The sequence below is a fragment of the Triturus cristatus genome, chromosome 8 (genome assembly GCF_964204655.1).
Source record: "Triturus cristatus chromosome 8, aTriCri1.1, whole genome shotgun sequence".
Classification (NCBI taxonomy): domain Eukaryota; kingdom Metazoa; phylum Chordata; class Amphibia; order Caudata; family Salamandridae; genus Triturus; species Triturus cristatus.
Window position 1 is genome coordinate 1,180,225,985 of NC_140591.1, and position 15,307 is coordinate 1,180,241,291.

The 15,307-nt window shown below is 47.3% G+C and overlaps 1 protein-coding gene across 1 annotated transcript in view; it reads right to left on the reverse strand.

Moving 5' to 3' along the window:
• The window catches only part of RP2 (RP2 activator of ARL3 GTPase), a 349,303-nt gene that overhangs the window by 50,877 nt on the left and 283,119 nt on the right, over positions 1-15,307 (reverse strand). Inside the window, exon 3 of the mRNA XM_085622855.1 lies at positions 11,635-11,749. Within this exon, the coding sequence (XP_085478981.1) occupies positions 11,635-11,749 (115 nt within the window). The remainder of the gene's footprint in view (positions 1-11,634; positions 11,750-15,307) is intronic.

Below are 15,307 nucleotides of genomic sequence, written 5' to 3' on the forward strand. Positions count from 1 at the left end.
CATAGTGATATTAACTATTGGTTTCTCTTGTGAGAGCATGCCTTGTCGTGGCGCGCCTTACTACAGCTGATATAGGAGTCACGTGTTTTACTTGGCGTCCGGTCCCTGAAACTACCGGCTTGGGTAACAAACTGGGGTAGAAACCTGGGGTGGTTGGGGTAGGTTTAATGAGGTCATCTCCATCGGTGGGCATCCAAAAGTGAGAGAATTATGCTGTTGGGTGCGTTTTTGGGCGGGGGGGGAGGGAGCAAAGCCTTCCAGTGGTTGAGCATAACCAAACAAGGGTACTGCGCGCAGATCTACCTCATCTCGTGGGGAGATTATCGGGGGTTAGTATATTGTGAGGTACAGGGGTATTCACCACGCTGCCGGTCTGTGGGTGAGGCTGTGTTAATGCTTCTTGGCCTTGGGTCCCAGTTGCATCTGTGTGCTGTTGTGTTGCTGGGCTCTTACTGCGTGTTGTCTGAATTGGTGCAGCCGTGTAGCCCATTCCATGGAAATGTGCTTTTAAAAAAAATTTAAATTGTTCCTTGAACCTCCTCCCGCCTGATTATGTCCTCCACAGCTGAGCTCCATTTACTGACTGCCTCTGTCCAAGCTGCCAGTGGGGGCCCCTCTGGGGCTCTCCAATACATTGCAATCCCTCTCTTTGCCAGCAGAAGGGCCAGGGAAGCGAAGCACGACTGAACCTAGAGGGTCTTCCTTCTGCAAAATATCCCAATTCCACTGGCCTCCCAGGTGTGGATATCTGTGAAACCTGTTAAGTCCCTCAGTGCCTGGTGTATTGCATTCCAATAGGGCTGTATCATGGGACACAATGAAAACATGTGCATAAATGTTGCGTCTGGGGATTGGCATCTTGGGCAGAGAAATTGCATGTCTGTACAGAACTGCTGGAGCAGCGCTGGGGTACGGTAGGCCCGGTGTAGTATGGAGAACTGCATGTTTATAAAACGAGCATTGCGGGATACTTTCTTCGGGTATTCTAGGGCTTGTTCCCATTCTTTGTCGTGAAACGGGCGCCCTATCTCCTCCTCCCATTTCTGACGTAACGGGGTGAGTGTAGTGGCTGTGAGTTCCCGGATTGCTTTATAAAGCCATGTGATTAGATGGCGGCCTGCGCCCATATTGAGTATTGCGTGGAGTACTGGGTGGTATTCCCACCCAGCACAAACCCGTTCTGGTCTGGGTGTATCAGTGGCGGGAGCATTGGGCCCCGTCGGACTGCCAGTATCTTGCCCAGGTTCTTGCAGTCTATGGATAATAATGTTATTGATCTATACAAAGTTAGCTGCGTCGCATCTCGATCAGGCTTTAAAATCGAGACTATAAGAGATTCTCGCAGTGAATTGGGCAACTGCCCCTCCCCAGTGTCGCCTCGTACATGTCCACCAGTTTTGGCGCCAAAAACGTGGAAAAGACATTGTAGTATTCAAGGGGTAGACCGTCCAGTCCAGGGTCCTTGTTCTGGGCCAGGACCTGTATTGCTTGCTTCACGTCTGTGGGTGTGATCGCGGTCTCATTTGGAATGTGGAGTAATGTGAAGGGCGCAAGGAAACAGTCGACTTGTTCCTGGCATCCTCGCTCAGGGCTCCTGTAAATTGTTGCGTAATAGTCCTGGAAGAGTCCGAGAATATCTGCCTGCGATGTAACCACCCTGCCAGCAGGGCCCATAATCTCTCTAATTGGTTGCGCATCCAGGTTCTTGCGGGCAAGCCAGGCCAGGAGTGCCCCTGATCTATCCCCGTCCTTGTGCCTCCTGGTTGCTTATAGTTTGAAATTGCATCTGTGTAGATCCGCCAACCCTTCCACGTATGCTGTGTTGGCTTCTGGGACTTGGGCTGGGGTAGCCAGGCCCGCGTCTGCCGCCTTGGTCACAGTCGCCAATTCCTGCTTGGTTTTCTGTAAACTGCGGTCAAGTGTCCTCCGGACTCCCGCTATCTGCCTAATGCAGGTGCCTCTAATGACCACCTTGAAGGCATCCCACTCCAGTGTCCTGGTGGATGCCTGTGAGAAGTTGGCCTGGTATATGATGTTCACTAGTTTAAGTGACCACCTTGTACCATGCCAAGCAACCCTTATGGTGTGGTTGTAAGTAAACCTTTTCGGACTAGCTGCCCTAGTGGTAGCGTAGGCTAAGCAGTCTTTGAGGCTAAACTCGTGAAACGTGTTAAGCAAGCTGTTTTACCAAATGTAACCCCCTTTTATACCAATGAAAGGACACCACACAGATATATATTCAAAATATATATGTATTTATTTCTCAAAGTAACCCCTAGTCTCTTTATGAGCACAGGAGCACAAATCGTCAAACAAGATTACAGTAGAATACACAGAAGTTGCACGTTATATGGATAGGCCCTGGTGGCCACTCAAACCATATACTAAAATAGTGGTATAAGTACCACGAACAGAAAAGGGAAAAGGCCTAGGGCCTCTAGAATCGCTGGGCCTACAAGGAGCTAACTTCAGTTAGTGACCAGGAGGTCCACGGGTTGCGTGTGCAGAGCAAATAGTCACACGCGGGCTCCCATAGGTTTCAATGGGTGCGTAAAAAGTACAAAGTTACTGCAAAGAGGATCTTCCGGATGGACTAGGAACTTAAGATTGGAAACACAGACACTAGAGATGATTCTCTACACTTGGGCACCGGAGTGCCAGCTTTACCTCACCCACAGGAAGCGGGTGCATAGGCGTCGAAGTGCGTCGGGTTTCTTCTATCTGTTCAATGGAGCCTGTGGATAAAGATGCTGCAGGCGGCCGGTCCGGAAGAGATGCGGTGGATCCAAGAGTGGATCGGAGATGTTGAAGACCTGTAAGCAGAGGGGACAGTGTTCACAGTCACTAGCCAGTGACCGGCGTGGCACCAGGTGGGTACCAGGCGATGTCGGGTGCAAACAGGAAGAAAGGTATAGCTTGTCTCTGCAGCCACGTGGTCCCTGAAGGTCGACGACATCCAGGAGTCGGTTCACGAGCTGTCCCACGCAGGCTCTCGCTGTCGGCGGTGTCGGCGACTTGATCGAAGCAAACAAGCCTTGGCAAAAGCAATTGTTGTAAGAGATGAAATAAGCTGATGGTTCTGACCAGCAAGGTCAGAGGGACTGCTCCTTTGGAGGGGAGCAAGGGCCAGTCTGGAGCAACCAGACCAGCGGTGTATTTCGTGAAGTTCGTCGCCAAGATGGCCACTAGCCAGCGGGCCAGCAACCGGTTAGGCGCGTCGAGTGGCAAAATGCAGAAGGGCCCCACGCAGATCGTGGAGATGCTGGAGGGCTCACCTTTGGTGCAGATGCTGCTCGGATGTTGGGCTTCTCAGATCCCAAAGCACAACTTGGAGGGAGCCTCGGTTGTTGCACTTGTCAGCTTGTCGTGGTCGTTTCAAGATGGCTGGCTCCACGTGTCTCGGTGCCTCCACGGGTCTCCTCTTTTCAGGGACTGTGGATCGGGCGGTGAGAGGTCTGGAGGTCCAGGTCTTGTCAGTCTCTGGGCTCGGGCTCCGGCGGGAGGCGGCGGCAAAGCAGACGTTGATTCGCTAGATGGTGCTTGCGTTAGCAAGGTGGTCACTCCCTGACCACAGGGGAGATTGGCTTCAGTCCTCTGTGCGGCAGAGCGTCGAAGTTCCCGTCTTCTTCTTAGTTTCAAGTTGATTCCAGGATGTCTGAAGTCTTAGGACACAGCTCCTACCTTTAAGCGGATTCTAGGGGCCGGACTACCTGCTAGGTCCCTCCCTAAGGGTGGGACCAGGAAGGGGGGTGGTTACACCCCCAATCCTTTGTCCAGCTCGCCCCAGGCCCGGGACTGGTGTGCCCCAGGACCGGTTTGAACTGGCATATGCACCGAGGCTCCTTGTGAGCCTCAGGCATGTCTGGTTTCTTTCAAGCCCTACCTGACCAATACACAAAATCCTGTCTGGGGTGGTGCACGCACCTCCCCTGGCAGGAAACCCTTTGTCCAAACCTCCCAAGCTGGAAGGACTCCCAGCAGCAGGAGGGCAGACTTGTGTCTGTGGTGGCAGCATCCATTTTGCGGAGCTGAGGCTATGTCTGATTTTACCCGGGTTTCAGGTACTGTACATGTCGTGTCCCTCTAGAAGGGTGGAATGCTAACCCCGTCGCCAGAATTGGCGAGGGGTTAGTATTCCAATTCGTATGACACCTTACTCGACATGTTTTGATAAAGCCAAACCAAAGTTAGCATTTAACCGCGAGGTTCATAATGCACTTAAGAGTATATGGTATGACGATATCTGGAAACAGTAGAAGGAAGTTGTTCCGACCGCTGCAGACAGGCTCAGCTCATGCCAGAGCACCATCTCACATGGAACCAAGCACTCTGCCTTCAGGATTGTTAAGGCCTGCCATAGGAGTGACTTATAGGTTACCAGGTGTCCCATTTAAGGTTAGGTATAGGTATACTACACCTAAGTAAGAGGTGGTTACACCAACTTACCCCAGCTGAGTGATCAGCCAGTTGTGTCAAATTTGTTAGGCCAAGCCTGGGGTGGCATAATACATGCTTCAGCCCCTGGCAGGCCTTAGATACACCAATGCCCTGGGTACCTAGTGTACACTGGTACAGGGGCTCACAGGGTGATCCACTTCCAATTGGTTATGCACCTAGGGTGCATAGTGTGAATTTAGTAGAGAGAACAGCAGGCTGGGGGTCTGATTGGCAGGCCCACAGCCTCAATATGTCAAAAACCAGTGAAGCAAAAAGCAAAAATTTGGGGTGACCATAGGATAGCAGACCCTACTCTCCTACAATGCCCTATTGGTATTTTTCGCAAAGTATTCCTCTATACTGTTTGCTTGGTCGAGGCAGAAAACTGGTTCTTTCAGGCATTCCCGTTGCAGTTTCCAAGCGGGGACTGGCGGATAAGACGGTCGCCATTGGAGGGTAATCTACTTGTGGGTCATGGGGAGTATTGTTGGCGTGCATAGAAACCGATCAAGGCATACCCGCAAATTGTGGAGTATCGAGTGAAAGGAATACAACCTAGAGGATGGGTTTCGGCACCACCATACATCTGTTAAAGCCCACTGTTGTACCCATGATCGGAACCGCTCCGCCTGTGCTTTAGCTGGGGAGCCGACATTTGGTGGGTGTGACCGGTCCAGGGATAGATCTAGCACGCAATTGTAGTCTCAGCCCAGTATCCAGGGAGATGTTGTGAATTGTGTCAAGGTTATGGATAGGGAGTCCCAGATCTTCCCTTGGTCGGAGTTTGGGCGTATATACTGCCCAGAAGTAGGGGTTGGCCGTTTAGAAGTCCCTCCATGAGGGCGTATCGCCCTTCTTTATCCACCACCCTGCGGGTTTCCCAGAATGGGACCCCTGGTGTAATTCAAATCAGCGCTCCACGAGCAAACGCAGAGAATGTGGTGGTGCAGAATATGCCTCGCCAATTTGGGGGGGGGTCACCATTGGAGGGGTCGCTGAGTCTGCTCTGGAGATGCTTGTGCACCTGGAGTTTTCTTCGGAGGAAAAAATGTGCGGGCCATCCTCTCAGTCCGAACCTGCCTGGGTGAGGTCTAGATTCGCCGCCGCCTGTATGGCTCTTCTCCGCTATCTTATCCTCCAGGTTGGGGGGGCCCGCCGGCGGGCTCTGCTGGCTCAGTTTGTGCCGCTGGGACATTCCCTTCCCTTTGTGACATCTACGCCGCAGTTCTCGGATGCCAGGGGCCGCCTCTCCGGAGAGGCCATCCATCACATGTAGTTCCATCCAGTCGAACACTGCCTTTGGATCCGTGAAGAATTTAGTGTCCCCATCGTGTATGATTCTGAGGCGGGCTGGGAAAAGGAGTGAGTACTGGATTCCTTTCTGGCAGAGCATCCGCTTTGCTTCCAGAAAAGAGGCTTGTTGCCGCTGCACTGCCCTGGAATAGTCCATGGAAGATCATCACTCACTTGTCTTCCACCTGTAGTGGGTGGTGTTGTCTGTCCGCTCTCAGCACTGCATCCCTGTCCCTAAAGTGGAGTAACTTCTGGAGCAGCGGCCGTGGGGGCATACCGGGGGGGTCGCCAGGTCAGGACCCTGTGGGCTCTCTCCACAGAGAAGAAGGGCGTGAGTTCGACATCCGAGGTGAAGGACAAGAACCATGTCTCCACTAATTCCACTGGATTGGTTCCCTCAGCCCCCTCCGGTAGATAGATCACTTGAATTTTGTTGCATCTAGACCGCCCCTCTAAGTTGCCCGCTCTCTCTTCCAGCCTGTGCAAGCGAGTTGCGAGGTCTCCTAAAGTTTCCTGCTGTGATTTTTCTAATGGCTGGAGGGTGGCTAGGATCTTTTCCCCATCTGTTACTCTATCCGTGAGCTTCCGGTGGTCGTCACGCAGTAGGCCAAGGTTTGAGGACAGGGCCCGAACCGGTCCTCCATCGTGGCTCGTGATTGTTCAATTGCTGCCAGCACCTTGTCTAGCTTGTCGGACATTGACAGTGGAGTAACTGGTTCGGCCACTGAGGGATGGTTGGGACCCATCTGGGATGGATTTCGGTCAGGAGCCAGCACCTGTGATCCAGAGGTTTGACATGGGAACCCCATGACGCGCGCAGCAGCTACGTATGTCCTCTCACTGTTGTGGTTCCCGAGGTAGCCTGATGACGTCCGCTGTGAGTCCTTTGATTATTTTGCATGTTGGTGTCTGCTTGCTGGACGGGTCTGGCCTCCGACAGAGGAGTGGCCCCCGGGAAGGAAGGGCGAGCGGAAATAGGAGGAATCTCCGATTTAGTCCTCTGCTCAATGCGGAGTGATTCAGCAGTCTTTCTTAGCCTCTTTTCACAGTACAGATGTGTTCCCTACCATCAACGTCCTGGCGTGCTATTTCGCCGGCCTGTGATGTGGCCGGGGACTCTCAGGTTGGCTTTGTCATCTGGATCCAGTACGTTCTCCACTGGGGATTTCTTCCTCGGGCCGGCTAGTGGTCTTCTCCCTCCTCCGAGTGGGCTCAACTTCTTGTCCCCTTATCTCTCCTTGGGTGTCTATAGCTCTTGAGGATCCTTCACCTCCACCTGGCCTACTCCCCGGGTGTTCTCTCAGCAGGGTGCCAAGGGGCCAAGTGCAGCAGCGGGGAGTCGCAGTCTTGTCTCCGTCTGGAACGACCTCAGGAGTGGTCTCCTTTTCAGACAACGGAAGGGAAGAGAGATGGAGGAACCTCGCGCACCTGTCCTCAGCTCCAAGCTCACAGCCCAGAGATCATCAAGTCCCAGGTAATGGGGTCGTCCCCCAACAACCTGTCACTGGCTGGCAGGGAGTAGCCCGCCCACCTTTTTGTCACTTCACTTCGCGGACGCAAATGTCCTGTTGTTAGGGTCTCCTGGGCTGCTTTTCCGCTGTTTACTAGTGTACCATCAGCCTTGGTGCGGTGCAGCCCATGGCTCCTTAATGCGCTCTGTACTCCGTCGCAGCATCTATAGCTCCCTCTTGGCATCTATATTGAGGTACTCTCGGAGCGCGGCCCAGGCTCAGCGTCGGACTATTGCTGGGGAGTTCACGGAAAGCTCCAGGCCCAGCAGCTTGATTCCAGGTGGCGTGCGGGGAGGGGGGGGGGAGCGGGTCCAGGCACTTCCTGAATGCCGCTGTTGCCTCCCACACGCTCTTCACCTGGTCTCCGGCACCGTCGGCGGCCCACCAGCCGCAGTCAGGAAGTTGTACTGGGTCGGGCCAGGACTGACCACTTCACAAGCCGGCGCCCAGAAACCTCCACTTGCCCGAGCTCACTGCTCCATCGCTCCTCGCTTGCCGTCCGCTCCGGCTGCCATTTTGGGGAAGGCGGCCTCGAGTCCGGGGTCTAGCGGATCATGCGGAGTGGCTTCGCTTCGCCTACTTCGGCGATCCCAGCTCAAGCATCAGGTGTCCGGCAGTGGGCAGACTCCGTTTCTTGTCCCTGCTGGACCCCACCGACCTGGTTTACTGCCGATTGTGCAGGCCGGCGTACTGAGCTCTACAGAGGCATGTCTGCCATCCTGGCCACGCCCCCAAAAATAACCCTCTGTATGCTCCTGCATTTCCCCTGAAGTTCCATCTGGCCATTTAGGTAACGCATGAGGCTTGAGCACTTGCTCTTAGTTAGAGCAGGGTTGAAGACTATGGGAGATGTATATCCGGGAGGGAATTTTGTTGCTTTAGCAGATTTGGCTCAAGGCAGCACCAGACCCCACTCCTGACCTCCAAATACTATCGAATAAGGCCAGCTAAGAAAGAGCTCAAGCCCTCCTTCCCCGCAGAGCCAACTACCCTTGGTGTACTTCAAACTTTACTTACCAGCCCTACAGGCTGGCGACTCATCACTAAACTATACAATGTGGCCCAGAGTAATAGACTCACAGACACAAATTAGGCACTCGACAAATGGAATGCCATACTAGACACGCCACTGACTGAGGAGGAATGGAGTTTCTGCTGTACACTAACGGGTATGTTCACATGAAACCGTAACCAGCTAATTATTCACTTTAAAGTATTTTCAGCAAATGTATTACACTCATGTGAGGATGTTCAGATACGGGCTGCAAAGTGATGCGAACTACACATGGTGCGGGCTCTAAACTCAGATTTCATGCACCTGGCCTGGATGTGTCCCGCCCCCACCCCATCAGTCCATTCCGGGCAAAAGTGGTGCACCCACTAGCGACTATAGTAATGGAACTGGTGGACTGTATTTGGCTTGTTAAAAACGTTGCAGCCGCCACATCGTAAATTTGTGGCGGTGGCACTACTGCTAGCAAAAAGAAGAGTGGTCATGAACTGGAGAAAAAGATCTGTACCCAAGCTAAGACAATGGATAGCTGATGTGGTGTATTGCAAAGGGCAGCTGAAACTATTTGCTGAGGAACTAACAGTATCCTCACGCCCTAGAGATATATGGTAGCCATTTACAGTTTATTGGATGTCAGCAATGGATATAGAATAGTATGTTGAGCAGTTCAGGGTCTACCTGTCCAGTTAATATGTGAGCGGGGTAAGAAGCAATGGTATTGTGTGAATCTAAGGTAATGGTGTTATGTTTTTCTGCATGTGGTAATTAATGGCACTGTATCTGTGTTATGTTCTTATTTGCGAAAAACAATGACAAAAGAAAAACAAACACAAACAATGGATTGGGATGCGGCTGGAGTACTTTCCAGTGTCTGAGATTCATTCAAGCACTCCATCCATCTCTCTTTTGTATACTTTAGATTGTAGCCCTAAGTGGGATGGGTAGACCCAGAAGTGGGTTTTGTGCCCACAGTCACTAGACCCAAGGTATGCCTGGCTGATGAGCCCATAACTAGGGCGAAACCGGTCCTGGGTTGCATATGTTCCGCTTCAAGACAGACCTGGCATGGCAGTTCGAGTTGGACTGTTCTGATTGGAGCAGGATCAAGACTGATTTGCAAATAGCTGGGTTCAAACTGAGGAGACATGGTGTGCAAAATAACGAAGGATTTGGATGCAGCCCGATTAATTTCCAGTGGCCGAGATTAATTAAAGCATTCCATCTATCACTTTTTTGTATACCATAATATTACTAATCATATGTTACTCAATGTGCTAGTATGTTAATCTGCGTGTCAATGTGTGGCAGTATTAACATATATCCGAGCCACAGTAATATATCTGAAGTATAAATCAATGTACTGCTTCTGACATAGATGAACCTATGATCAAGATATTCTTAACATTAGCCTTACTGTGAGTTTCCAAGCCACTCAAAGTTCTCCTTTAAGATGGGCATTGTTGGTTTCTGTGTAGTTTCACATGTCTCTTTCCTTTGGTGTGTGAGCTTCTCTCTTGAACTTCTACGCCTATTTCCCCGAACTATAAATTTGGCTCAACTAGAATTTGCCCTTGCTACTTTCGATGCCTCATTTAGCTTAGGGAAGTTCCTTTATGAAACTAACATACTTTCTGTTCTATATTCTGTACTTGGCTGTTTTGCATCTTCTTTTGGACAATATACACATTCAGATTGCATGACCAAAATTATATATATGGTCATTTTTACTCATTTGATAAAGTAATTTACTGATTTGTTTAACTTGTAATTTTGAATAATTTGCTAATAAACCTTCAGTGTTTGGACTCAATCCTTGTTCGTTCTTGTGGAGCCAAATTGGTTTCAGTGTAATTCAATATTGTTGCTAATTCTAGCTACTTTCATACACTTCCAGTCAATAATGAAAGGTTCAACGGCCAGTGGCACAACCAGTTTGACGATTACACCAGAGCCTAGAGGTACAGTAAGGTACGCTAAATCAAACCCTATGGCAGCTGACAAATAAGAAGCAAGCAAATAAATGACAATGAAGAGTAATGGTTGGCCTTTAAGCCCACTTTTAGAAAACAAAAGGTCTTGAAGAGATAGTGTAGGCACTGTCTAGGCGAGTCCCAAGAATTTGTTTCCTGAATATGAGCAGTGGAAGGATACAAGGCATCCAATCAAAAGGACAGTAAAGCAGCTATGCTGCAAGGGAGAGTCAAAAACAAGAAGAGGACGGAAGCCCACTAAACAAGAAGCAAGCAAATAAGAGCGATAAGAAAGCCAACCAATGTTTAGTAAAGGGCTTGCCCAACACCCACTGTAAGTTCTGGTAAGATCTACAAGAGGACTTCAAAAACAAACGCATAAAGGCGGTCTGTAGGCAAGACCTAAAATAATTGTAAGGTAATCAGACTTTATCAAAGGAACAGGTCGTGGAAACACCAAAAAAGGCTCAGGAGCTCTAAAGACATAGAACTCATTTCAGTTGAGTTTCATGCCCCCACCCAGTCTCCCACATATAGGTATTTTTACCTGTTTATTCCCATTCCACATGCGGAAAGCTACACATTTTTGTTTGATCTTTGCAATCATCTAAACGTTGCCTCAGACGTTCCTTTGATATGATCAGATGGTCTTAAAATTATTTTTAGATATGAATCGAATTGATGAAAATTTCTCCGTGTTGAGCCCTGAGAACTGTTGGGCTAATCTTTGGAAATCACTACTGTGCGAGTACATTAGATTATTGTAAACTAGAAGAACAAACTCCATGGGTTGTGGTCCAGGTATTTAATGATTTACTAATATATGTCCTGTAACTGCTAATTGAGTGATCAGATTGGAAGCTGCCCTAAGCAAGCCATACAAAAATGGTCACTGCGAAAAGCATAAGTACCTTTAACATCACATGAGCAAGGGATAACAATGTTTTGCTTTTTATAAGGACTGTTGTTCTCTTGTGTGTATTGAGCTGCTATGGAAAAGAGAAGCACGTGTTAAAACTAAACTGGACTAGCCTCCAGTGCCTCTGGGCTGGGATCTCACACAGAAGTAAAGATTAAACCAGTTTAAATGTAATGTTGCTGAAATTTAAGCACGCAAGAGCCGATTACATTAAAAACGCTTCAAGACAATATATTGCATGCCACAAAGAAAAGTCCAATTTAAACTCCAGAGGACAGCTCCTTTTTAGGTTGAAAAAGGAACCCTGGGTGAAAGAGCTGCAGTTGACAGGTTAAATGAGTGGAAATCCACACTAAATGCTTAAGGCCTAATACTATTATACGTGCATATTAAAATAAGTTGCACCCATGTTATAAAATCTTTGATAAAATAACTAGTACTTTTACAGAGCAGAATACAGAATTTCAGTACAAGAATGCAAATAAGGTTCACCTTGCTCAAGCAGCGATGTGAAATCAACTGCCCTCTCCTTGAACACTCTGTTGACATCCTCTGGTTTCATGGTGACTTCCTTTGTCTGAACCAGCAAAAATCCCTTGTCAGTCATCTGTAAAACATATACAGGGCTATTACTATAAGACGCACATTACAATTTAGATTTCCTTTGCGTGTGCTGTGACAGTATATACCCACTGCCATTTGAGGGAAGAACTGTATGATGCAGAGTCATTGGTTTAAGTTATCTGACAAATCCACTGCTTCAATTTCTTTACTCCTTAAGGACTTCTATGAATGTAGGAGAAACCGTAAATGCGTGAGAATCGGGCACTACACAACATAGCATGGAGGTACAAAAGGAAGAACATTTTTACTTAAAATTGAAATGATGTAGCTAGATGGTGGGTTCATATGGACAAGATTAGTTTATTGTTTTATAACTTATCCTATCCTGTTCAAAAACTACATATATCCAAATACCATTTCAGCAATGACTCCATATAAACAAGTTAGACAGTAGTTATATTGTCTCGTTCGACACTAAGCTAACATTGCCCTAGTTAAGATCGAGGTGTGTAACAGCTGGGTATATTTTGGTCAACCTATGTTCTACGCCTTCTAACAGAAAGAAACACAATCATATCTTTAATCACTATTGTGCAATCCACAATTTCTGGCTATGTTGCAGAGGGTCAGGAACCATCTTAGTTCATGCACTCCATACATTTGTCATGTCCCTCACTATACCACAATTATAGTTTCCATTGCCACCATCTTTATGTAGTCCTTTCACATTTTAATGTGCATTGCAGCCTAACGCCTCATTCTATATTTGGTAACCAGACACTTAAACATTATAAATGGCAGCAATATACATTACCCAATCACGGTGTCTGGCTTTTCCAGTACCAGGATTATTATATCACTCACGTAACTAGATCCAAGATCTAGGATTAACTGCCACATTTCTTGAATTTACGGTACAGTCACAACATATGAAATAACTCCACTATCCCATGTACTCACACAAATCCCATGTCCACACATGAGGCAGTCAGACGATATATTAGAATAATACAGTTCAGCAATTTAAGTCATATTTATTGTATTTGGGAATTTATTTTTTTAAATTTCACATAAGTTAACATCCTTTTGGTATGTTAAAATGTCTTTAACAAATCTTAGCGAGTTCCCAGGTTCCTTTTCTACTTTCCTTCGAGAATATACTCACCTGTTGGTGGTATCCTGGTTAAACATAGTAAGTATGTAAACCAGAACTTTTTTGTCTGCTCTCTCCAAGTTTTCCCTACCTTGACCACTAAGAAGTCCAACAATTTCTCTCAATTCTTCAAAATCTAATAATTGACAGTCAATAAATCAAGCATTTGCATGCAATAGGTTTCGCATTTATGAGAGTTTGAGCTATTGGCATTGTAAATGCAATGCCTTTTATTTAAGTATACACGTTTTAAGGTACTGAAAAGGCGCCAGGGAGCTCTGTTAGAGACTAATAGGGGCGCGAAACCTGTTGCCCAATAATTACAAATGTTTCCTCAATCACATTCCCATTCGACTACTAAGGATCATTGTAACTCACCAGTAGCACCAACCATCTATATTTTTAATCGGACAGAGAAATCCAACCATTAAAATAACATAGCATCGATATCCCCTAATCAGTTTTACACTCACTCACTTCCCTAGGAGCACTCATCATACACGCAAACACGCATCATACAGCGAGAATATCAAAAGATCTCCGCTAAAGTGACCCTTTGGGGGACCCGTAGGGTGCTGCAGGGCTAGCCCAACGAGAAGCAACCGCTCTATGATGAATCATGACATCCCTTGGGAGTAAGTTTCGCTGACTCTCCTATCTACATTCTAGATCTACCTTTTTGTTTAGGAACAGTGACCCCCCCTATTTGGAGAATAGATAATTTTGGCACCTTTACCCTGTCAAGAATTCCACCATCAGACTTCGGGCCAGATTGATCAAGCATTTTTCTCGTTGTAAACGGCGCAATTTGCAGAATCGGGCCGTTTGCGATCAGAAAAATGCATTTTGGTATGTTATCATTCCAAAATTGTGATTTGGTAACATGTTACCGAATTGCAATTAGGAATTGCGAACACATACTGATTCGGTATTAGGAAGTGGCGTGTTTAGGGTGTCCCTTCCCAATACCGAATCGCAGTGGTATGTAAGAATGTTTAGTGACCGAAATGCGGTCACTAAAAATTTTCATTTTACCACCTACTTCAACTAGGTGGTAATCCATTCGCCAACAGAAGAGGTCCCCAAGGACCCCTTTGCCTTTGTGAATGTGGGTACCAAAATTGTTTAAGAGCAGGCAGTGGTCCCACGGACCACTGCCTACACAAAAAAAAAAAAAAGTGTTCTTTGAATTTTTTTTAAACGCAACCCGTTTTCCTTTAAGGAAAATGGCTGCATTTAAAAAAATATAAATATTGCTTTATTTATAATCAATCACATACATAGTGGTCTGCTGACTCCAGCAGGCCACCATCCCTGTGATTTTAGTGAATCCTAATGGGGCTCAAATTTCAACCTACCTCGGTGTGGAATTTAATAAAACATCTACTTGTCCATGGGGCAGGTTGCTTCATAAATCTATGTGTCCTGTAACAAAATGCACTTATTCCTTTGGTGCCATGTAGTGCGGCGACAAATCATGGCAGCAATCCCATATAGCCTCTTTGATTATGCCAGGGCTCATATCATAGTAGCGTTGAATACTTGCAAGGCCCTTATGTTGCCACGTTTCCGCAGATCTAGATACTGGGGCTGAAGGTAGTGGTAAGCAATAGTTCCAGGGTTAGAATGCCCTTTTGAGTCTGTGCAAACCTACTTACTTGCATGTTTTAAGGGTTATCGACAACTCTTCTCTAATCTTTTCCCATATTGAGAAATGTTGGAAATTAACTCCTGACAACGATAGAAGTAAACCTTCTTCCAGAATTGGGAAAAAAGTGGTTGGAGGGAAAATGAACTTGCAAACTCAGATTTCCGCATGAGCAAATATACACATACATATTTGCTCATGCTAAAATGCAGTTCACAAATATTTTCTAGGAGTACTATTTCTTGTCCTACTTCTGTAAATTCTTGGGAAATCACAAAAGCGGTATAGCTGCACTTAATGCAAGGACATACACCATGGGTGCACTTTTGAGAGCTTTCCTACACCCCCTCAATTTGATGCCTGCCTGACTGGGTGGACAAAAGAGGGCCTGTGCAGGTGTGAGCTACATCTTTGTGTGTCAGGTGAGGCACCTCTGAAGTAAATTAACTTTCTTGGCACTGCTCAACTGGCCTTCTTGCCAGAGAAACAAAACTCTTCCCTACCCCCAGGCCTTTCTCTCTGCTCTGGGAGCTATTATCACATCATATCAGAGTTATTCACCAGCCGGGTTGGAGGCTAATGCAAATTAGCCTCTAAGAGGTTAAGGCAGCAAAAAGGTACATTTCTAAAAGTCCCTTTGTAGTTATTATTTATTCAAGTCTGACTTCATCATTGACTTGGGCTTTTACCAAATATTAGAATAGTCCTTGGATTATATTTCTATCTGGTCCTTATTTAATATTGCTTCTCAGTGTTTCTTTATGGTCCAGCAATCCACCCTACGGCGAAAACCGTTTTAG